Source organism: Protopterus annectens, chromosome 1.part0, assembly GCF_019279795.1.
Source record: "Protopterus annectens isolate FY-2018-M chromosome 1.part0, PAN1.0, whole genome shotgun sequence".
NCBI classification, from domain to species: domain Eukaryota; kingdom Metazoa; phylum Chordata; order Ceratodontiformes; family Protopteridae; genus Protopterus; species Protopterus annectens.
The window spans coordinates 1,782,793,605-1,782,816,819 of NC_056725.1; the positions used below are offsets into that span (position 1 = coordinate 1,782,793,605).

Genomic DNA, 23,215 nt, shown 5'->3' on the forward strand with positions numbered 1-23,215 from the left:
CTCCCATACAAAATACGTTTTGGTATTGATGTTCCTGATATTGACATTTTCAGCATCCACTTTCCTGTGATTAACATTTTATATGTAAAGGGTGCTTGTGCTGGATTTCGTAGTGTTATCTCCTGTGATGCCATCTCTTTCAGTGTGAATAAGGCAAGCACTGCACTTTTTATTTCCCATCAATGTGCCTTTTTGTCCTTTTGGGGATGTTCCCATAAAACCACTCATGTAAATGATGGTCGTCACCTACCTCCTTACTGACTGGTGTTCTTGGGAAGCATCTCCCTTGCCCACCCTTTCTTCTTGAGATATTTCCTTGCTGCCTCTGTTCCCAAGATGTCTGTCAACTCTTCAAAGTCTGAGCTGCTGTTGCTCAGAAAATGCACAAAATATCTTTGTAAATCTGTGCCTATAAAATCCAGAGATAAGGATTATAGCCAACATTTAGATGTTGAAGAGGGGAAACAACTCACCTCCATTGCCACAACAACCCTAAATATGTAGAATTTCGCCACATCATGCAATGTTAGGGTGACCCACTGACCACAAAAGGCCTGCTGTCTTCAATGCCAATCTTTCTAGGTGATTCCTTCCCTTCCCTACAGAGAATCTGCCAGTTAGCAGATGGATAACCAGGGAGAACTGTGATGATGTTGCTGTCATTGCAAAGAACGCAGATCATATCTTTGGCCTTCAAAAAAGTGTATAGTCTGGACAAAACTTCCCAAGTGTGACATCACGTTCTTGGCAATATGGCTGCCACTGCTCGAAGCTCTGCTGTCCTTCCCACAGAATAAGTGCAGGTCATGTACAGATCTGAGAAGTTCACATTCACCAGCTTGTCTTTGCAATAACTTTGCATGCCACACATGCTGTACGTCCAGAGTGACTTGACTGATGAATCACAGCATGCTGCAGAATGTCTGCTTGAGGATCCCTTAAAAGAAAAGCCCATAACACAGATTTTGACTTCCTCTAAATTTGACTCCCTGTCAGAAGTGAGAGACCAGGTAAGGTGATTACCAGCACTTAAAAAAAATTAGTGTCCAATTCTAATAGTTTCAGAACTCGCTGTGGTACACTTAAGCACTCCTGCACCCCTGGTATGGGGGTGCTGTACCCTGTTACCATTGCTACGTTAGATTGCTTTACCATGAAATAAGGGGAATACTCTGAAATTCCTCAATCATGGAATTAGGATATATAGATTCCACTGTTTTGCATTTAATTTTGGAAAAGTTTGTAAATGATCCAAGTGTATGCTTATTTAAAATCTGGCATTCCAAACATGAAATCTGGCAACCTAGTAATATAATCAGTGCAGCAAATTAAAAAAAAAATGTAGTTAAGTTAAAACTATTGAGCTTAAATTTGAAAAGTTATACAAATTTCAACATAGTTTTGTAAAATACTGACTTGTTTAAACTGAATTATATTTTATGTATGTCCATTTACTGAGTTATTTTCGGCTTGCATCTGTGTAGCTATTTTATACCCGTTTCATATTTAATTATTGTAATACAAATGGCATCAAGCATTCTTTTTATTACTTTGTGAATGTAATAAAATTAATTTACTGGTTGTATAATTGAGATAATCCATTGCTCTTTTTATAGCATAGCAGACAAGCTATGTACTAATTTTTATATATTTAATCCTGTTAATGTACCTGTTTTAAGTAACTGAGTATTTTTTTATTATTTCCAGGCTTCTGACATTTTTTACTTAATAAAATAAAGTACATTCATTTTGAGCATGTGGTTTAATTTACCTGCAAATTCTAAAAGAATTTAAAATATTTGATATAAGTTGCATCACTGTTGTATGTCATTTAATGCTGCATTAATCAATCATTTTGACTGTTTATCCTTACAGAGGGTGTATCGTGTATTTGCTAGAATCAGTATATAACAGTCCTTCAAATTGCAGTGCCTCATATAGCTTTGCTTATGACTAACTTTACCTTTGGACTTAACACTGAATACGGTATAGAGGAAAAAAATTGCCACTTTTCGGAATGAACTGCAAGTTGCAGTCCATTTAACAGATTAATTTCTGAGGGAAGGACACAGTTATTGAATTCCACTTTTAGATTCACTGGAGTAATGTAACTTCCCATGAACAGTATTTGCTATGTTTAGTAGAGTGTGATATTGCCTTTTACTTAACGATACAGAACTAGCATTTGTCAAGATAGTGTATGCAATAATGCCCCTCACCTTTTTTTTTTTTGTTTGTTTATTAAATTTTAGAGCATAAAATGTTAATAGTTTCACTTTTTTACTACAGGGAACAGCGCTACTTTGGATTAACGTAAAGCTGTTTGCAGTATTTTATACTTTAGGAAATCTTGCTGCCTTAGCTAGGTAAGTGTATTAAAATATTTTTAAGATACAAAATTGAACATGTTTTCATAGCACTGCTAGTTAAAGAAATGTTGGCCGATGCTTACCATTTTAATTTGTGATCTGAGCACTCCATATTCACCTTCTGAAATGTGTTTGTGTTACGACATTTTCGGACTTTACTGCTACTCTGTACATTTCATTTGTACTTTATATTTATCTCTAAAGTAAAAGTAGTTAAAGGGAGATTTGCATTTGTGTCTAGTTTGTGCAAAATGTCTGTAATTAGTGGCACACAGATGCCTTGCAGTTTACAAGTAAAGTAGATAAACAGCATCACAAGTACACACTGAGAATCTGCTAAAACTTAATTTATAGAATATCTGTTTCTTTGAAGTAGATTTGCTGAAAGTTTTAAGCCTTTTGTAAGTGAAATTGCCATTATTGTTCGAAGAATTGCAGTCTGTTCATTATGTAATGTTAGAGCCTATGTCTGTTTTCATGCAATTTAGCATTTTCTGAAGCTTTGGATTCAGGGCTCTGACTCCTCTCTTCCTTATAATTCCCCCATTCCACCTTAGTACTTCATATCACTTTTGCCACGTGAAGTAAACAGATGCGTGTCCAAAGGCTCTGCATTTGCAATGTGCTTTCTTACTTATTATAATATTTATTTTTATAATAGCTTATTGTAGCTTTTCTTAGCTTTCCGTTCTCCTCTCCTATTTAGAAAAAAAAAAGTATATAAACGAGGGGCGCTGAAAAGTTCTAAGCCCGATCAAGAAGGGAATGACTTGAAGCCATAAGACAAAGTTATTCAACATATTCTCCCCGAAGGTCAACACACGTGGCACATAGTGTCTGAAGTTTGTGTAACTCTGCCAAAAAAGCTCTGAAGTCTGGTCAGTAAAATACTGGTCCTCTGCTGCAGTCTATTCCGAATCATTCAAATTGTCACCCTTTCAAACTCTCTTTGTGGTTTGGAAACAGGAAATAGGTGGTGCAAGATCTGGTAAGTAGGGTGGATGGTCTGTGCACTCAAACCCCAGTTTCATTAAAACATCCATCATTTTGCCAACCTTGAGAAGAGGTGCTTTGTCTTGCAAAAAGAGAACTCCTTTCCACAGCTTCTCTCTCCTTTTTTCTTTCAGTGCCTCCTTTAATCAGCACAGCAAGCTACAGTAGTATTCTGCATTAACTGTTTGGCCCCTTGGAAGATAGTCATTGGAACACCTTTCTGATCCCAAAACATTGTGGCCATGACCTTTCCTGCTGACTTTTGGGTCTTGAACTTCTTTGGCCTTAACTTGAGTGCCGCTATTGCATGGACTGTTGTTTTGTCTCAGGATCATAGTGGTATAACCATGATTCATCAACAGTAATTAGTAGTTCCAAAAGTTAGCACCAGCTCGATGAAAGTGTCACAGAATCAACTTGGAAGTGTCCACTTGACATCTTTTCTCATCGGCATTCAAACATTTGGTCACCCACTTGGTTGACAGCTTCTGCATACCCATCTTCTCGTGTATTATAAACACAACACATTCCCTGGATATCTGAATTGTCTCAGAAACTGTTTTAGTTGATATTCACCGATCTGCCAAAATCAGATCATGGATATGGTCTGCAATTTCAGGAGTTGACACCATTTGTGGCCTCCAGATCTTGCTGCTGCTTCTATCTCGAAATCTTCACACTGAAAGTTTGCACACCACATGTTCGTGTTTCACTGTTGCAGTCCTAACCAATGGGTTATCCGGCTCCCAGTAGCCCTCGATCGGCCAGAATATCAAAGGTAAGTAAAAATGACATCGGCTGTCGTTGGTTGTAAAGGAAGTCAGGGCGTCCAATACAAAAGGAAGCAGCCGTCACTTCCTCAGTCTTCCTTGCCATGGAGCCCAAGCAGAAGCATTTCTTGCACGTGTGCCGGTCGTCAGTTTACCTTTTTTGTTTCTGACTACAAAGTTGAAGTGAACTACAGTTAAGTACCCCGTTGGGGATCCTCTTTTCTTGCCTTAACGACTGTCAGAAAAGGTTAATAATTGTCTTACCTGTGGAAAACAGATTCCCCATAGAGATTTTCATTCCTATTGTATTATTTGTTTAGGCCTTGACCACGACGTTCCTAATTGTGAGCTCTGTGCTTCCTTTAATCAGCATATTATTTGTCATCGGGCTAAGCTTTTAGCTAAACATTTTGGAGTTTGGCCTAAGTTTGTCGGTATGGCGTCTGCTGGTCTTCAGGCTTCGGATATCCCCAAGAAACGTAAGGCTAAGGACCGCAACAGGCTTCCGAAGGTCAAGTCCTCGGATGATGTTAAGTTGGTCGTCAGTCATGCGGTAGCCAGTGAGGCACCTTTGCAGCCCATGCAGCCTGCAGATTTTCAACCTCAGACCTTGGTTGAGACCATTTCAGAGGCCCCCAGGCCTCCGGCTTCCATTTTGCCTTCAGACCTTCTGCCTGTTGCCTCTTCAGCTGGATCCAGAGTCACTAAGCTGACTCCAGTGTCCAAGGTTCTCCGGTCTTCGTTCCAACAGCAAGCTCATACCTACGACTTTGGCTGCAACTTTGGCGGTTGCCAGGCCTCCCGAGTCCTTCAGACTTGCAGGTAAATCTTCCAGTCGTAAGCCTGTGAAGAACCAGTCTCCAGTTTCCTCTTGTTCCCCTCATTCTCAAATGGTTAAAATGGCTGATTACCTTTTATCTCTTATTAAGGGTTCACAGCCTCCTCCTTCAAAGAGAGGTAGGGAAGTCTCTCCTGAGGCTTTGTCTTATTCAGGTTCTGATACTTCTAGCATTTCTGTTGATGAAGAAGTTTCTCAGGCTTTCTCTCCTTTTGAGGATTCAGACACAGGGGACGCAGAGGAGTCCATCCCTTTGGCTTCTCCACCAGAAGATTTCTCTTTTGGTGATACTTTAAATACACTCAGGGAGCATTTTAAATGGGAAAGTCAGGATTATCCCCTTTCTAAGAAAAGGATTAGGGAGTTTTTGGATTTGCCTCAGCATAAGCCTCTGGCTATTCCACCTGTGTTGGAAGTGGTTGATGTCTTTCTGGAAAATTCATTGACTCCAAATTCAGTTCTTCCTGCTCCCATGAAACCTGACAGGTACTATAGAGTCCCTGATTCTCATTTGTTTCTTTTCACGAATCCGTTGGCTGATCCAGAGGTTATTTCTCAAGGCCCTAAAAGAGTTAAGGCCACTGTTACTAAAAATCCTGTTCCTTCTGACAGGGAATCTAGGAACCTAGATAGGTGGAGTAAAAAGGTTAATACCTCTGCCACTCTTGCTATTAGATCTACTAATTGTCTTTTTCATATGCTGAAGCACCAGCAGCACACCTTGGAAGCTATTAAGTCCAGGATAGCAAGTGTGCCTCTGTTGGCGGAGAATAAGGATATGCAGGATTTGCTGAATCACGCCAGTATTGTCTGTAAACATTCTTTACATTGTGGTTTTGACATTGTAGAAGCCTCCTGTAGGGCTACAGCTACTGGCTCAGTTATTAGAAGGCACGCTTGGCTCAGGGAACAGCCCCTACCAGAGCCTGTCAAGGCTAAGCTTTTGGATGTACCTTTGCATAAGGACAGTCTTTTTGGCAGCAAAGCAGAGGAAGTGCTCAAGAGGATGGAGGACAAGGCCTAGTCTATGCAGACAGTTAGACTTTCTGCAAGTTCACCCTCCTTGCTTTAGCAGGAATTACCCTTCTAAGAGTTGCATTCCCTGATGCCAGCAGACAGAACCGTTCTAGGACTAGAGGTTACAAATCTTCTAGGGGACAGGTGGCTACCCCTCAAAAGTCTAAGCATTGGCAGGCATCTTCTTCCAAGCCGAGAAGTTCTAAGCCTGCATCTCAATCTAAACATTCTCAGTGACTCTGTCCAACTTCTGCCTGTTCTTGCCTACCCGGAGAGTCCTTTAGGGGGAAGGTTGGCCCTTTTTGCAAATATGTGGGCCATCATCACAGATGACAAATAGGTACTCAGAACTATATCCCTAGGACACAAATTTTCTTTCCACACCTTTCCAGTACCCAAAGGATTCCTGGATGCTCCTCCAAACCAAAGGGCAGAAATAGAAAAGCAAATTTTGTCTTTGTTTATTCTGGGAGCAATAGAATCATTTCCTACTCAGCAGGTAGGCCAGGGTTTCTATTCCAGACTTTTCCTAGTTCCAAAAAAAAAAAAGACACGTGGCGTCCTATCCTAGATCTATCCATCCTGAACTCTTTCTTGATAGTTCCAAAGTTCAAAATGCTCACTCTGCATCAGTTGCTGCCAGTGTTGGAAAAGGATTCCTGGCTGGTAACATTGGATCTCCAAGAAGCTTATCTGCACATCCCTATCAGGAAAAGTTGCAGGCAATACCTTAGTTTCAGGGTGGGCAAGCAACATTATCAATTCTCTGCGCTGCCCTTTGGCTTTTATACTGCTCCCAAAGTTTTCACAAAGTGCCTGGCTCCAGTCATTGCTTTTTGCAGGCAGAAGAAAATTCAGATTTATCCATACTTGGATGACTATCTAATTCAAGCGAATTCTCAGGAACAGCTGTTAAAGGATCTAGAATTTGTAAAGACTCATCTCTCTTCCCCGGGTTACACTCTCAACGAGGAAAAATCAAAAATGGTGCCATCCAAAGAGATAACATTCCTGGGAGCGAGTCTGAAAACAGACGGCCAGATGATGTGTCTCACCCAGGAGAAGCGGACAACTCTTTCAGTTTACTTCAAGGACTTGGCAAGCCTGTCCCAGCTCCCTGCAAGGAAATACTTGCAAGCTCTGGGATACATGGCCTCTTGCATTCTCATGATTCCATATGCAAGACTGCATAAGAGGAAATTGCAGTGGTACCTCAAGAACATTTGGTGTCAACACACACAGCACCTGGATATGATTTCTCTGCTTTCATGTCTGCAGACAAGAGTTTCTATGGTGGGCAGCAGCCTGTCTACAAAAAAAGGCATGCCTTTTCGCCCACCCCTTGCCACTCAAATTCTTACCAAAGACGCGTCGGACTACGCCAGGGGTGCTCACCTGGATGGCAGATGCATACAGGGAAGTTGGAATGCCCAGCAGATGCACCTGCACATAAATTTAAAGGAGTTGATGGCAGTCCAGCAGGCCTTATTATCTTTCAAGCATCTTCTTCTTTCTCCAGGGACCCAGCTTGTCAGGACAAGACAACACCATAGTCATGTGGTACATCGACAAGCAGGGAGGGACTCATTCTTACCTCCTGTGCAGACAGAGCATGAGTCTTTGGTCCATAGCAGCATCCCTGGGCCTACATCTCCTAGCTCCGTTTCTTCCAGGAAGGCTCAGTGTTTTGGCAGACCAGTTGAGCAGACAGACCCTGGATCCTCACAAGTGGCAGCTGAATAGAGCAGTTTTTTACAGCATCATTCAACATTTGGGCACTCCTCAAGTGGATCTTTTCTCCTCTCCAGACAACCATCTTCTACCTCTTTTTTGCACCAGACAGCATCACAGTAGAGCCTGGAAAGTGGATGCCCTGTCCTTCCCTTGGACGCTGCTGTCAGTTTATGCCTTCCCTCCTCTTCCCAGAGTATTATTGAAGGTCATGGATGAACGACTAAGGACTATTTTCATAGCCCCGGACTGGCCCAGACAGTGTTGGTATCCACTGCTTCGCAGTCTCTCCCAATTTCCTCCTTGGCATCTTCCTCTGAGGCCAAGTCTTTTAGTTCAGGAAGGGGGAAACATTCTACATCCTCATCTTCAATCTCTCCATTTGGCAGCATGGCTCATTGTATGACTCCATCCTCTTCTTCTTCCCTTTCCCAGCAGGTGGTTGACGTACGTGCTGAGGTAGGCCAGGAAGCCTAGCACTAGGAACTCCTACGTTGGCAAATGGGAAAGGTTTTCACATTGGATGCAGGCTAGAGTGGAATCTTCTTCTCAGCCTACCCTTACTCTGATCCTGGAATACCTGGCTGATTTGCTTCAGGGTGGTCTTTATTTTTCCTCTATCAAGATCCATGCTTCAGCCATTTCTGCTCATTGTTCTTTTGAACAACCCATTTTCTCTCATCCCCTGATGAAAATGTTTCTCAGAGGTGCGTGTAATTTAAAACCTCCCAGAAGGGTGCCTACTCCAGCCTGGGATCTTAATTTTGTTCTAGAGAAACTCACTCTTCCTCCTTTTAAGCCAGCTGCCACTGCAGATTTAAAGTTTCTCTAATGGAAGACTGCCTTCCTCTTGGCTATAACTTCAGCAAGGAGGGTTTTGGAGCTGCATGCATTGATGGCTTTTCTTATTTTCCATGCAGATAGGGTCTCTCTGAGAACCAAGCCCTCCTTTATGCCTAAGGTGGTTTCTAACCTGACCTTCTAATCATCCATACAACTTCCTACATTCTTTCCTTATCCTCAAAATAGAAGTGAAAGAGTCCTACATTCTCTTAATGTGTATAGACAGCTTAGATTTTACCTGGACAGGACTAAAGACCTTCGGAAATCAGCACAGTTATTGGTCTGTTTTGCCCCTGGAAACCAGGGCAAGGGTATTTCTAAGCAAACCATTTCTAAATGGATTGCACGTTGTATTACTTTTTGTTATTCCTTTCATGGCAAGGTTCCTCCTCAAGGGGTTAGGACCCACTCAACTAGAGCAAGTTCCACTTCTGTAGCCTTTTTAAGGGGTGTCCCTACTAAAGACATTTTGGAGACTGCCACATGGACTTCTGTTCACAGTTTCACAAAGCATTATAATTTGCCTTTGTTTTAAAGAGCCAGGGCAGGGTTTGCCACTGCTATTCTGCAGGGCATTATCTCCAATCCTTGATTCTGTTGGTTCCTCTTCCCTTTTCTCTGGGCTGCGGTAATCAACCCATTGGTTAGGACTGCAGCAGTGAAACATGATGAACATAGTACAGTTGTGTACACTTACCATAAATGTAGATGTTCGTGTGTATTCACTGTTACAGTCCTGCTTTCCCTCCCTCATTCCCCCTTTTTCTCCTTTCCTAAGGTACAGGCTAAATTTGGTTTAAGCCTTTTTTTCTGGGAACTTCTGACTGTTATGGCAAGAAAGACTGAGGAAGTGACGTCGGCTGCCTCCTTTTGTATCGGACGCACTGACGTCCTTTACAATTGACGTCATTTTTACTTACCTTTGGTATTCTGGCTGATCGAGGGCTACCGGGAGCCGGATAGCCTCTTGTTTAGAACTGCAATAGTGAATACACTCGAACATCTAAATTTATGGTATGTGTACACAACTGTATTTTCTTCACAGTTGAGTAAGAAGGACGCTTGTCACTCAATGTTTGCATCATACATTCATGGATTTCCTTTGGAGTTTTCTTCTTCAGGAATAGGAACTTCATGACGGATCAGAGTTTCACACTTTAAAATTCCACACATGTGAAGTTGTTAAATCTTGCCATTTATTCTCACTAATGGGTTCGGAGCTGATCCTCTGCTCCGACACGGTCGATAGCAAAGCTCAAGGTTTTCCAGTAGCTCGAGACCAAGCCCCTTATCCCATGATGCACTGCTGGAATAATTTCAGATCTAGTTTGCCGCGGCACAGATCTCGGTGTTCCAGATAGCTCGGACCAATTTTATTGGATACATTTGTCTATTTGCAAGTTTTAAAAAATTTTTTTTCTTGACTTTCTTGTTAGGATAGTGTTTATTTATATATATATATATATATATATATATATATATATATATATATATCTATATATATATCTATATATATATCTATATATATATATATATATATATATATATGTGTATAGTTAGACTTAGATTTAGATAAGTGCCCTGTGTTGGCTTGCTTTTTTCTATAGAGTTGGCCTAGTAGTTGGCCTTGTATTTAACCACATTCTTAGCAGTAGTTGTTAGATAATTTCTTGTGTGTTTTTTCAATCGTTTAAATTTGTCGAAGTTTAAAGTAGAGATGTCTGATGAGAAAGAGAAGCCTCATCCTAAATCTGGCTTCAAAAAATGTCCGGTTTGTGAACAAAAAATGTCAGTCACTGACGGGCATGTTCAGTGTGTTTATTGTCTGGGGGCATTACACCTCCAAGACTCTTGTAGCATCTGTCACTCCTTCTCTTCCAGGGTACTTTTAGAGAGGAGGAGGAAATTGGTGGATAGGGGTTTACTTCAGCACCCCTTCTCGGAAGCACTGGGTGACCAGGATGGTGCTAGTAAATCCTCAAAGTCATCCAAGTCTTCAGGTGACTCCAAAGCATCGAAAAAGGCTAAAACAATGGAGGGTATAGGGTCATCGGTTCCACTGCCCTCGGAACCGAGTGTCCCTTCTGTTCTGAGCCAGCTCACAGCTTTGGAGCCAGTTTCTGAGATTCCCTCGTCTCCTCTGCTCCAATCAGCACCCTGGGTGCACTCCTCGAAGTCTTCTGTCAGCCTCTCAGATCTGGATATGGACCGGTTGGTGCAGAAGCTTTTACGGGCACCAGGCCTTGCCAAATTGTTGTCGGCTCCGACGCCTTCATCGGAGCCGAAGACCATTAACCCAGACTTGACTCCTTCTCCTCCGAGCCACACTGGACTTTTGGAGCCGGAGGAGCCCGACCTAATGGTTGTTGAGCCTGTGGAGTCCAGACCTGCTCCGGTGTTATCGGTTCCATCTACTCGGACATCCTCGGTGCCGACTGGGTACTCTAGGAGCCAACACTTTCCTGTCGGGTCCAGAGAGGATAGTCGTACCGATTTGTCGGTGCCGACTCTTCCTCTCGGGGCTTCGGCTCGGATGAGCTCTGCTCCTACCTCGGGCTCGGAACCCATTGGACGGTCTATTCGGATCCGTCTACCCCTTCTTGTCAGAGCCATGGTGCATTCGATGCCATGAGGAGAGTCCTGTCTCCAAAGACATCATCAGCATCAGGTCTGGCTTCCTCCTCCCCTCAAGCATCTGTGTCCACTCCTGCTTCTACCGGTCGACCCAAGCATAGAGACCCTGAGCCTCAAGTGGCCCCACAGGGCTCCCCCTGCTCTTCTGAGGCCTCCCCAGATGCCCCCACTGAGGAGGTACCCAGGAAGAGACTGTGCAAGCGGAGGCACTTGGACTCCCCACAGGAGTCTTTGACATCTGATACTGACTTGGATGAGTCAGAAGGGTTCCCTCGATCCCCTCTGAGGATATCTCCTTTGCGGAGATATTAGAGATCCTTAATCAGAGGGGCCGTTGGCGGTCTAAAAGCCCTACTGAAGACAAGTCAGTGCTCTTGAAGGCTTTCGGGTCTCCACCTTCCACCTCTTGGGTGTCTCCGCCTTATGATGAGCTCATGGAGCTGATCTCTCGTAAGGCATGGGAGTCTCCAGAGGCCATGGAACCTGTCCCTCGGAAGCCAAATAAATTCATCTCTGCCCCAGTGGACAAAGCTTTCTTGACTAAGGTAGTGCCTGTTGATGCCATGGTGATGGCGGCAGCCACCAAAAAGGAAACATCTGAGATGTCCTCATCTATCCATCCTCCTAACAGAGAATCTGAAGTAGGCAGACTTCATTTGTCTGCAACCTGTGGGTATCGGATCCGACCTCGGATCCGAGCCGGCATTTCAAAAGCTTAGGCTCCGAGCTCCTAGCTCCTCCCTCTTACCCATAACCCCTTGCCAAGCCCTGACTGACCTCAGATTTCGTTTGCCGCTTTCAAGTTGCGACGGATTCCTTGAGCTCCTAGTGCAGATAAGTTTTTCTGACAGAAAAATTTTCAAAAACCTTAACTTTTTTAATTTAGTTAGTTAGAAGTGATTGTGTTAGGCTTTCCTCTCTCTTTCCTTTAAACTTTTCTCGAGTTTTACGTAGTTTGTGTGTGTGTGTTTGTTTGAGGCCTGTTAGGGCTTAACATGTCTGAAGCCCATAAGGCTGTATTCTCTAAATGTACCGAGTGTGGCCATAAGCTGTCCCCAGCGGATGGCCACACTCGGTGCAAGAATGCTTGGGGTTGAACACCTGTCATCTGGTTGTACCATTTGTGCAGGGTTCAACCCGAGCTTTGAGGGAGCGGAGGTCGGCTGGTGCTGGCGGACTTCTCCCTCCAGATACCGCCGCTTCTGCCCTTCTACTCAGCAAGCAGTTGCTGTGGGCTCTCCTCCACCGGCTGGGACTCAACCTCCCTCTAAGATGCCGGAGGAGAGAGAGTCTTCTAGGGAGAGAGAGAAGAAGGAGAGGCACAGGAGAGGCACCACAAACGGAGAGCTGAAACCTCCAGTTCGGCTCCTCCATCTAAGCGGCCTCCCCTGTGCCTTCTAGCTTTCCTCCTCCTCGGCTCCACTCCCCTCGGTTCTCTCCTGGGCCCGAGCAGGAGGAGGCTAGCCCTTCAGCGAGGTCCCCAAGGCGGCTCTCTACGTCCCCTTCCGTGGCCTCCACCAGATCCACATTCTCCATGAGTGAAGCAGATATGGACCGGATGATGAGGAAATTCATCCAGGCCCAAATGCAAATGGGAGTGCTCCTAGCCCCCCCCCCATCCGGGAGGGGCTTCGACCCCTTTTTTCGCCCCTTTGGCTCCTTCTCCGACCCATACCATGGGTTCGGAGCTGTCGGCGCCGGGCAGAGTTGGATCCGGGGGTGGGTCGGATCCGATAGGTCGGCGCACCTCGGATCCGTCCCATCCCTTGAGTGCTTCGGGTACTTCGGACCCGACCTCTCGGAGCCGAGGACTGAGCCTCGGATCCGAGGGAGCTGGTGTGTCTTCGGCTCCGTCCAGGTCAGAGCACACCGGTCTCTCGGATCCGACGGTTTCGGCTCCGCCCGATCCGCAAGGCCGGATCCAGTGGGGGTCGGCTCGGGTTTAGAGAAGCTGGCTCCCCCTCGGCCTTCGACGTAGTGGAAAGGGCGCTGTTGAGGACGCCCGACCCCGGTCCCTGCCACGGCTCCATCCCGCACTCCCTTGCAATTGGGCCAGGCTCCCACCAGCCGGTCCCAGGGACAGCCCGCCTCGATGTCCCAAGTAGTTGCCTTGGAACATCCAGCTGCAGAAGAGTACTCCTCGGACAGCCCCCCCGATGAAGTACCTCGGAAGCGTAAGTGCAAAAGGAGGCACATGGACTCCCCCGAGTCCGCATCAAGACACAGACTTGGATGAAGGGAAGGCTCCCCAAGATCACCCCCTGAAGACGTCTCATTTGGAGACATTATGGAAATGTTAAGGATCAGGGGGGGGTGGTCTGCCCCCAAGGCTTCCTCAGACGAGTCTGTGTTCTTGGAGGCATTCGAGGCGGGCCCATCTACCTCTTGGGTGTCCCCTCCTGCCGACCCTCTGGTGGACCTTATATCCATCAGAGCGTGGAAGGATCCGGACACCGTTGAGCCTGTACCCAAGCGCCCTGACCGTATCCTTTCCTCCAGCGGACCGCACTCACTGGAGCAAGGGCCCCCAGTAGATGCCATGATGATGGCTGCAGCCACTAAGAGGAATTGGCCCAGGAGAGTCCCTCTATGCATCCTCCGGGCAAGGAGTCCCGCCGATGGATCGCATTGGGAAGCGAGTTTTCAGTTCAGCAACCTTCTCTTTGAGAGCTGAACTACATGGCACACGCCATCAGGATGCAGCGGGATCTGATTAAAGAATACGCTGCATCTCCCCCAGAGTCAATGTCGGGTGAGGACAAGCAGGTATACTCCACCCGAATGGCCACTCTTAGAGCGGTTTCTAACACATCTATGCGGCTACTTTCTCACGCTACCGAGGGAGCCGCTAGAGCCAGCGGAGCAGGCCTAGTCATGAGGCGGCAGGCCTGGCTCCGCCAGTGTGATTTCACAGAGCCCTTCAAGGCGACTTTCAGGAATGCCCCCTTTGATGGTTCTGCCTTGTTTGGCAAGACTGTTCGCGAAACACTGGTCCAGAGCGAAAAGGACGGGAAGACGCTGTCTGCCGCCGGAGTCCGCTTCTCAGCTCCCCAGAGGTCCTTCTCGAAGAACCAAAAGGGACAGAAGAAGATGTGGTTCCGGAAATCGCAGCAGTCCCAACCTGCTCCGGATAACCAGTCCTCCCGTGGCAGAGGAGGACAGGGAGGTCGCCGTCCTAGAGGCAGGGGGGCTCCTAGAAACTTTGGGTCCAGAGAACCTTTCTCTGAGAGACCCACGCAGCAGCCCTGAAGGGTTGCCCGGCTGTCTGTCTCTGGAGGCAGTCGGGGGGGCGTTTCTCGAGGCACCTAACTTCTTGGGAGTCCATCACATCAGATGGTTGGGTGCTTCGCGTGATATCCAGAGGTTATACAATCCCCCTGTACAAAGTTCCCAGATCTCGCAGCCTCCCAGATGTTCCACCCGACCAAAGGGAGGCAGCAGCTATCGAAATCTAACAGCTGCTAGAAAAAAGAGCTATCCAGTGCGTCCCCCCAGATCAAACCGGGTCAGGGTTTTACTCCAGGTTCTTTTTGGTGCCAAAGAAAACGGGGGACTTAAGACCAATCTTAGATCTTTCCCTGCTGAACCTGTCAGTAACCAAGCAAAAGTTCCGGATGGTCACCCTTCAATCTATACTCCCCCTCTTGAGGGAGAACGACTGGATGTGCTCCATCGACCTCAAGGACGCCAGACTACCACATTCGCATGGACAGACGGTCCAGGAGGTTTCTTCGCTCGCTGGGAGCCAGTCATTACCAGTTCAGGGTCCTCCCCTTTGGTCTCACCTCAGCCCCCAGGGTATTCACCAAGGTTCTAGCGGTGGTAGCGGCCCACCTGAGGCTCCAGGGATTACAGGTCTTTCCGTACCTGGACGACTGGCTCCTGATGGCATCATCAAGGCATCTTCTGTGCTCAGCCAGGGACTACTTTCTTCGACTAGCCCCAAGGCTGGGCATCACTGTCAACTGGGAGAAATCTTTACTACACCCCACACAAGCTATAGATTTTATAGGAGGAAGGCTAAACACCAGGTCAATGCGAGCCTTCCTCACTCCAGACAGAATTGCCAACCTGAAGTGTCATGTAGCAGCGGTCCTGCAACCATTTCCGACTGCAGCTTCGGTCCTGAGGGCCCTAGGTTCGATGGCGGCAGCTATCCCGCTTCTTATTCATGCACGCCACGCATGCGGTTCTTCAATGGACCCTTCAGGTTCAGTGGTCCCTCTGTTCCTCTCTCAACACTCCGATAGCGGTCAGCAAAGCGTGCAAGGATTCCCTTCTTTGGTGGCTTCTTTCTCCGGAGCCCTGACAGGGAGACCTTTTGTGCTGCATTTCCCGAGCCACAGTGACCACGGACGCTTCTTGCCTCGGGTGGGGGCATTCTGCGGAAAGATTGTCCAAGGCACGTGGAACCCCACAGAGACGTCGTTGCATATAAATGTCCTGGAAATGAGGGCGGTGCTCCTAGCGTTGCAAGCACTTCACCACGCTTCTTCCTTCAGGGACTATTGCGATTCAGACAGACAACATGTCGGTAGTCTGGTACATCAACAAACAGGGAGGAACCAGGTCCTATCCCCTTTGTCGAGAGGCCATGAGAGTCTGGGAATGGGCAATTTCCACCAAACGCTTTCTGGTAGCAACGCACATTCCGGGAAAATCCAACATCCTTCCGGACAAACTCAGTCGCACCATTCTTTCACCTCACGAGTGGTCTCTCAATCCTCAGGTAGCGAAGAAGATTTTTGACGCTTGGGGCAACCCTGTTGCGATCTTTTGCCTCTCCTCAAACGCCAAATGCGACAATTTCTTCGCTCTGCTTCCCACCAGGGAATTCCCAGAGATGCGCTGGTGCATGCTTGGCCTCCCGGTCTCCTTTATGCCTACCCTCCACTACCTCTGATGCAGAGGCTTCTGCAGAAAGCCAACAGTTTGGGGAGCAGAATGATTCTCATTGCCCCGTTCTGGCCTCGTCAACCCTGGTTCCCCTTTGTATGGTCTCACAAAATCAATCCACCCTGGATTCTGGATCCGATTCCGGATCTCATCTCCCACCCTCTGGGAATTTCGGTTCCCAATCTACGCACCCTGAAATTGACAGCTTGGCTGCTCCAGTTCCATCCTTGATTAGGACTTCCGGTATCTCGTCACCGGTCAAGGCCATCTTAGTGGCAGCTCATAAACCTTCCACCAGGCAGGTTTATCGGAGTAAATGGAAGAGATTCTCTATTTGGGCGGTTCAGAGAACTTTGGATCCTTTCTCAGCACCTATGTCAGCAGTGCTGGATTTTTTAACAGACCTCTTTCATCAAGGGGCAAGTTCTTCCACGATTAAGGTACAACTGGCAGCCATCTCGCATTATCACATTGGTCATGGAACAGCTCCCCTCATGACGGCGAAATTGTGCAAAACCTTTCTCAAAGGGATTTTTTTGTTGAGGCCTCCAGTCAAGGAGATTGTACCACCTTGGGACCTATCTTTAGTTCTGCAAGCCCTTACTGCTCCTCCCTTCGAGCCTGCAGCTTCTACAGACCTAAAGTACCTTTCCTGGAAGACTGCCTTCTTAGTAGCTATCACTTCAGCCAGAAGAGTGTCTGAACTTCAGGCTCTATGCGTCAAGCCGCCTTACCTTTCTTTCTTTCCAGATAGGGTGTGCCTCAGGACCAATCCATCTTTTCTTCCGAAGGTCTCTTCAGAATCTAATATCAACCAATCAATCAATTTACCTGTGTTTTTCCCAAGTACTCAAACAAAGGAGAATACAAATTGCATTCCTTGGATGTTCATAGACAATTACGATTTTATATTCACAGAACAGCTGGTCACAGGCAATCAGATCAGCTGTTCGTCTCCTTTGCTAAATTTGCTTTGGGTAAAGCAGTGTCTAAAGTCACACTATCTAGGTGGATTGCTAATTGTATTCTGCAGGCTTATGACACTTCAGGTAGACCTGCTCCTCAGAGGGTTACGGCTCATTCTACTAGGGCAGTCTCCACGTCAGCCACCTTTAAGTCCAGTGTGTCATTGGATGATATCTGCTGCAGCTACTTGGGCCTCGCCTCATACCTTTATTTCTCATTATAAGGTGGATGTTGTTTCCAGGGAAGAGCATCCTTTGGCTCAGCGGTGCTCGGAACATCCTTCCATGACGGCCGCCCAAGATTCAGGTAGCTGGGGACTCTGTCCCACAGGTTGCAGACAAATGAAGTCTGCCTACTTCAGATTTAGAAGTTATGTACTCACCATAACGTTCCATCTGAGTAGGTGACTTCATTTGGATGCAACCATCCCCCCCTCCATCCCCCTGACCTTTATAGAGCGAGTATTTATGCTTTGTTCATGTACTGTAGTCAGTATTATTTAGGCAAACTCAATCTGAGGTCAGTCAGGGCTTGGCAAGGGATTATGGGTAAGAGGGAGGAGCTAGGAGCTCGGAGCCTAAGCTTTTGAAATGCCGGCTCGGATCCGAGGTCGGATCCGATACCCACAGGTTGCATCCAAATGAAGTCACCTACTCAGATGGAACGTTATGGTGAGTACATAACTTCTAATTTCAGGATCATGGATAGATATGGGAAAAGCATGTTTAGTTCAGCGACTTTTTCCCTTCAATCACTGAACTATTTAACCCATTTTCCAAGACTACAAAGCGATCTCCTGAAAGAGCTAGGAGATGCTCTCCAGGGTACAGTAGCTGCAGGAGTTGCCGACAAAGTTAACACCCAGCTTGCTACCCTAAACTCGATTGTGAACTCGTCCATGCGTCTCATATCTTACGCAGCTGATGGTTTCATAGAGCTGCTAGTTCAGGCATTGCCCTGCGTAGACAAGCCTGGATGCATCTCTTTTCCTTTGCAGAGCCTTTCAAGTCTTCCTTTATCAACACCCCATTTGATGGCTCATCCCTGATGTTCATCGTGTTTCACTGTTGCAGTCATGACTGTAGGGTTCTCCCCTGCCGACAGGCAATCCTCGGTCGGCCAGAATCCCAAAGTCTGGGTCCGGCGTCGGCTGTTCAACCATGCTCCTTGACGTCGGAGCGCCAGGAGTACAAAGCTGACAGCCGACGCCATCTTCTCCAGTCTTTCTTGCCGTGCGGTGATAGCAGTTCGCAAGTGCCGGTCGGCTGACTCCTCACTATTTTTTCTGATAAACTTCAGTCCGAAGACTTGCTTCTCCACTCAAAGCTAAGTACCCGTTGAAACTTTTTCTTGCTCCAGTCCGATGTCAGAAAAAGTTAATAATTGTATTTCATGTGGGAAGCAAATACCTCATAAGGATTTTCATTCTTACTGTATTCCTTACGTAGGCCCTGACCACGACGTAGCTAGTTGTCGGTTTTGTGCTAGATTCAATCAACGTACAATTAAACGAAGGTACGATTTTGCTTTTCATTACTTCGGTAGGCGCTTTAACTACAAAATGTCGTCGGATACGGTTCTGGCTACCGGAGTTCACAAACGTCGTAAGGATAAAGACAGGCCTCCGAGGTCCAAATCTGATGATAGCGCACAAGCAGAGCCAGCTTCAGGTTCGGCCGTCATCAGTGAGGCGCTTTTGCAGCCCCTGTCGTCGGCCATTTCAGAATCGATGGCCAAAACGGGCTCTCATGAGGAGCCAACCAGGCCTTTAAATATTTCTATTGCAGGACCTTCGGACAATGCTCCTTCGGATGGGTCCGGAGCCGCTGTGCAGGTACCGGCTTCCGAAGGGGTTTTCAGGCCTACTCAGCTTCTAATAAAGGCAAAGCTAAAGACAAAGGCAAAGACGACTCCTAAATCAAAGACTGCAACACAGGCCTCTTCTGAACCGGCTCCCAAGTCACAGAAACAGTTACTCAAGATGGCGGAGGATTTACTTACTATGATTAGGGGTTCTCATCCCCCTCCAGATAAAAGGCCAAGGCAGGATGTTTATTATGGTTCCTCTGATCAGGCTTCTGTTTCTTCAGTTTCTTCTTCTGACCAGGAATATTCTTTCCCTCCTTATGAGGATTCTGATGCTGAGGAATCCATTCCTTCAGCTTCTCCCCCTGAGGATTTCTCTTTTGGGGAAACTTTGCATGAAATGAGGGAAGATTTCCACTGGGAAGGACAGGAGTATTCGGAATCTAAGAAAAGACTAAGGGATTTTCTTCTTCTCCCCCAGCATAGACCCCTGGCTATTCCTCCTGATGTCCTTCAAGGATGCATCTGCAGTCATAACAAATGGGTTGTCCTGTCGTCAGGCAGCCCTTCGGTCGGCCGGATTCCAAAGTCTGGGTCCGGCTTCGGCTGATGTCGCACTTCACCCGACGTCATCTCTGCTGGTCTTAGGGTATAAAGGCATCAGCCGACGCCATTTTCCTCAGTCTTTCTTGCCGTGGCGCCAAGCAGAAGTTATTCGCAAGTGCCGGTCGGTCAGATCCAGAGATTACTACTACCGAATACTACTTCGAAGACTTCTAAAAAGCTAAGTACCCCGTTGGGGACTTTCTTGCCTCAGCCGATGTCAGAAAAAGTAAATAACTGTTTAACTTGTGGGAAACAAATACCTCATAAAGATTTCCACTCTTACTGCCTACCTTGTTTAGGCCCAGACCACGACGTAGCAGCCTGTTTAGCCTGTGCTTCCTTCAACCGACGAACGCTTAGGCGTCGATCAGAGTTTGCTGAACAGTTTTTCGGCTCAGATTTTGTGTACATTATGCCGTCGGATCCTCCGACTACCCAAATTGTTAAAAATCGCAAAGAAAAAGACCGACACTTGCGGTCCGCGGTTTCGGCCGAAACCACGGTTAAGCAAGCCGCGAGTGTCTCGGTTTCGGCCGAAACCGAGAAAACAGGTCAATCTTCAGCCGAATCCATGACTACTACTGAGGCTCCTGCTACCTTAGTTGAATCGGCCTCTGAAGTTTTTCCTACTACTGTGGTTCCTAGTGAATTATCAGACACCATCCCTTTGGATGTCTCTACCCCAGCACGTGGTGCTGCTAGGCCTCCTGCAGCCATGTCTATAAAGGCCTTTGCCAGGGCTAAAGCAGCCAAAACTGTTAAATCAGTGCCCGTCAAGACCCCCTCACATAGGCCCACTTCTAGTTCACAAATGCTTTCTCTGGCAGAGGATTTAATCTCCTTAATTAGGGGATCCCAATCTCACCCAGACAGGGCCTCTCAGCCTCCAGAAAAGAAACCTAGAGCAGAGCCCCCCGAGCCAGTGTCCTGTGATGATTCTTCGGATGACTCAGACATTACAGATCAGCCAGAGGCTCCTTTTTCTACTTATGAAGATTCCGATGCTGAAGAATCCATTCCATCTGCCTATCCACCAGAGGAATTTTCCTTTGGGGAAACCTTACATGCCATGAGAGAACAATTCCAATGGCAGGGACAAGATTTCTCAGATTCAAGAAAAAGGCTTAGGACCTTTCTGCACTTACCACAACATAGGCCATTAGCTATACCTCCAGTTCTGCCTGTTGTGGATGATGCATTTAATGATGTTTGCACTGCTCCTGATACTTTACCTCCAGCCCCTGCCAAACCAGATAGATTTTACAGGGTGCCAGACACTCATCACCACCTATACAAGGCCCCACTTGCAGATCCTGAGACTATATCCCAGGGGCCTAAGGCAGTAGCCTCGACCTCAGCAAAACCCTCTCCTTCTGAAAGGGAATCCAGGTCCTTAGAGAGATGGGGGAAAAAAGTTTACACCTCTGCTACTCTCTCAGCTAGAGCTTTAAACTGTCAGTTTCACATGATCCAATACCAAGAGTTTATGCTTGATCAGTTAACTAAGAAGCTGTCCTCTGATGACTCCTTAGATAAGAAATATGTTTTAGAAATGGTGAATAACATTCAGCAGGTTAGTAACCATTCTTTAAAATGTGGCTGTGATGCACTGGAGGCTTCATTTAGATCAGCCATGACTGGCACAGTGATAAGAAGGCATGCATGGTTGAAGGAACAGGTTTTGCCGGATCATGTTAAAGCAAAGCTGTTAGATGCTCCTATGGATAAGGCCAGTCTATTTGGTACACCTGCTCAGCAAGTAATGAAGAAAATGGAAGAGAAGGCAAAATCTGTACAAACAGTTAAGGATTTCTTACAGGTTCAGCCCCAAGGTTTAGCAGGAACTGGCCTGCCAAAAATTGGTCCTTTCCAGACTCCTCAAAATCTCAAAGAGGCAGGAATAGACGCTCTAGAGGCAGAAATCAATCCAGAGGAGGTGCCTATAGAGGACGCCAGTGGCAAGGCAATAACCAGAGAGGCACAGACACAACCACTGCCACTACAACAGGACAATCACAGTGACTTGGCTCTGACACCGCCTACCAGGGAGCAAATAGCAGCACCTTTAGGCGGAAAGTTAGCCTTATTTTCGGAAAATTGGCACTATATCACAAAAGACAAGTGGATTTTGCAAACCATAGACCAAGGCTACAGGTTCCACTTCCACACCTTACCAGTAAAAAGAGGAATGCCAAACCTACCTCCAAATCAAAAAACAGAAGCTCTAAAGCAAATAGCTCAATTAACAGAGATGAGAGCTGTGGAAAGAGTACCAATAACACAACAGGGCAAAGGATTCTACTCCAGACTCTTCCTAGTACCAAGAAAAGAGAAAAGTTGGAGACCTATTCTCGACCTGTCCGCCTTAAACACATACATCATTGTACCAAAATTCAAAATGCTGACCCTACAGCAACTTCTTCCCATGCTGGGCAAGGAGTGTTGGCTGGTAACTCTAGATCTCAAGGAGGCATACCTGCATGTCCCCATACGACCAAATTGCAGAAGATACCTCAGATTTCTTGCAGGATCAGAGCATTATCAATTCTCAGCATTGCCCTTTGGCTTATCTACTGCCAGAGTATTCACAAAATGCCTGGCATCAGTAATCGCTCATTGCAGGCTACAGGGAATCCAAATTTATCCATACCTGGACGACTGCCTGTTACAAGCGGACAACAAAAGCAAGCTGACAACAGATTTACAAAGAGTCATTTGCTTACTACAAGCCCTGGGATACACAGTCAATTTAAAAAAGTCAAGACTGATTCCATCCCAGACAAGAACATTCTTGGGTGCGGAATTGGACACAGTAAAACAAATGGCATTCCTAACTGCAGAAAAACAAGCACAACTCCCTCTTTACTTCTTGGCATTAACAAAGCAGCACAAACTAACAGCAAGAAAAGTACTGCAGGCCTTGGGCTTCATGGCATCATGCATAATCCTGGTCCCCCATGCCAGACTGCATATGAGAAAACTACAGTGGTACCTAAAGAATTTATGGTCTCAACACAGGCACAGCTTAGGAACCGAAATCCCACTAATCCCATGCCTGAAACAAGAATTCCTATGGTGGGCGCAAGCATGCCAGTCAAACCCAGGCTTGCCCTTCCACAACTTTCAAGCAAACCAAACCATCACAACGGACGCCTCAGACCTAGGCTGGGGGGCGCACATGTTGGACAAGTGCATACAAGGATTGTGGACTCCAGACCAGCTGCACCTGCACATAAGCCAAAAAGAAATGCTGGCAGTAAAACTAGCAATCCAGACATTCAAACCATTCCTCAAAGAAGGCCATTTAATGATAAGGACAGACAACACCACAGTCATGTGGTACATCAACAAACAGGGAGGCACTCATTCATACCCCCTATGCAGAATGACTCTGGACCTTTGGAATATGGCTCTGAGCTACAACATCCAGTTACAGGCAATATTTGTGCGGAAAAGAAAACACCCTAGCAGACATGTTAAGCAGAACCACCTCGGATGCTCACGAATGGATGCTACACCCGGACATCTTCAAGGCCATCACAAAGAAATGGGGAATGCCACAAATAGACCTATTCGCATCCCCACTCAATCACCAGCTCAAAAAATTCTGCACAAGGACATGCCACCCACTAGCATGGAAGGTGGACTCTCTATCCTTCAGTTGGAAAGGCCTGACAGCATATGCATTTCCACCTCTTCCTTTGATGCACAAGGTACTACTGAAAATCAAGGAGGAACGTCCAAGG

At 46.5% G+C, this 23,215-nt stretch overlaps 1 protein-coding gene across 2 annotated transcripts in view; it reads left to right on the forward strand.

Moving 5' to 3' along the window:
• SFT2D1 (SFT2 domain containing 1) overlaps positions 1–23,215 on the forward strand; it is a 753,002-nt gene that overhangs the window by 213,299 nt on the left and 516,488 nt on the right. For both annotated transcript variants that reach the window (XM_044069517.1, XM_044069526.1), the window contains exon 3: positions 2,290–2,366. In XM_044069517.1, coding sequence (XP_043925452.1) covers positions 2,290–2,366 — 77 coding nt within the window. The remainder of the gene's footprint in view (positions 1–2,289; positions 2,367–23,215) is intronic.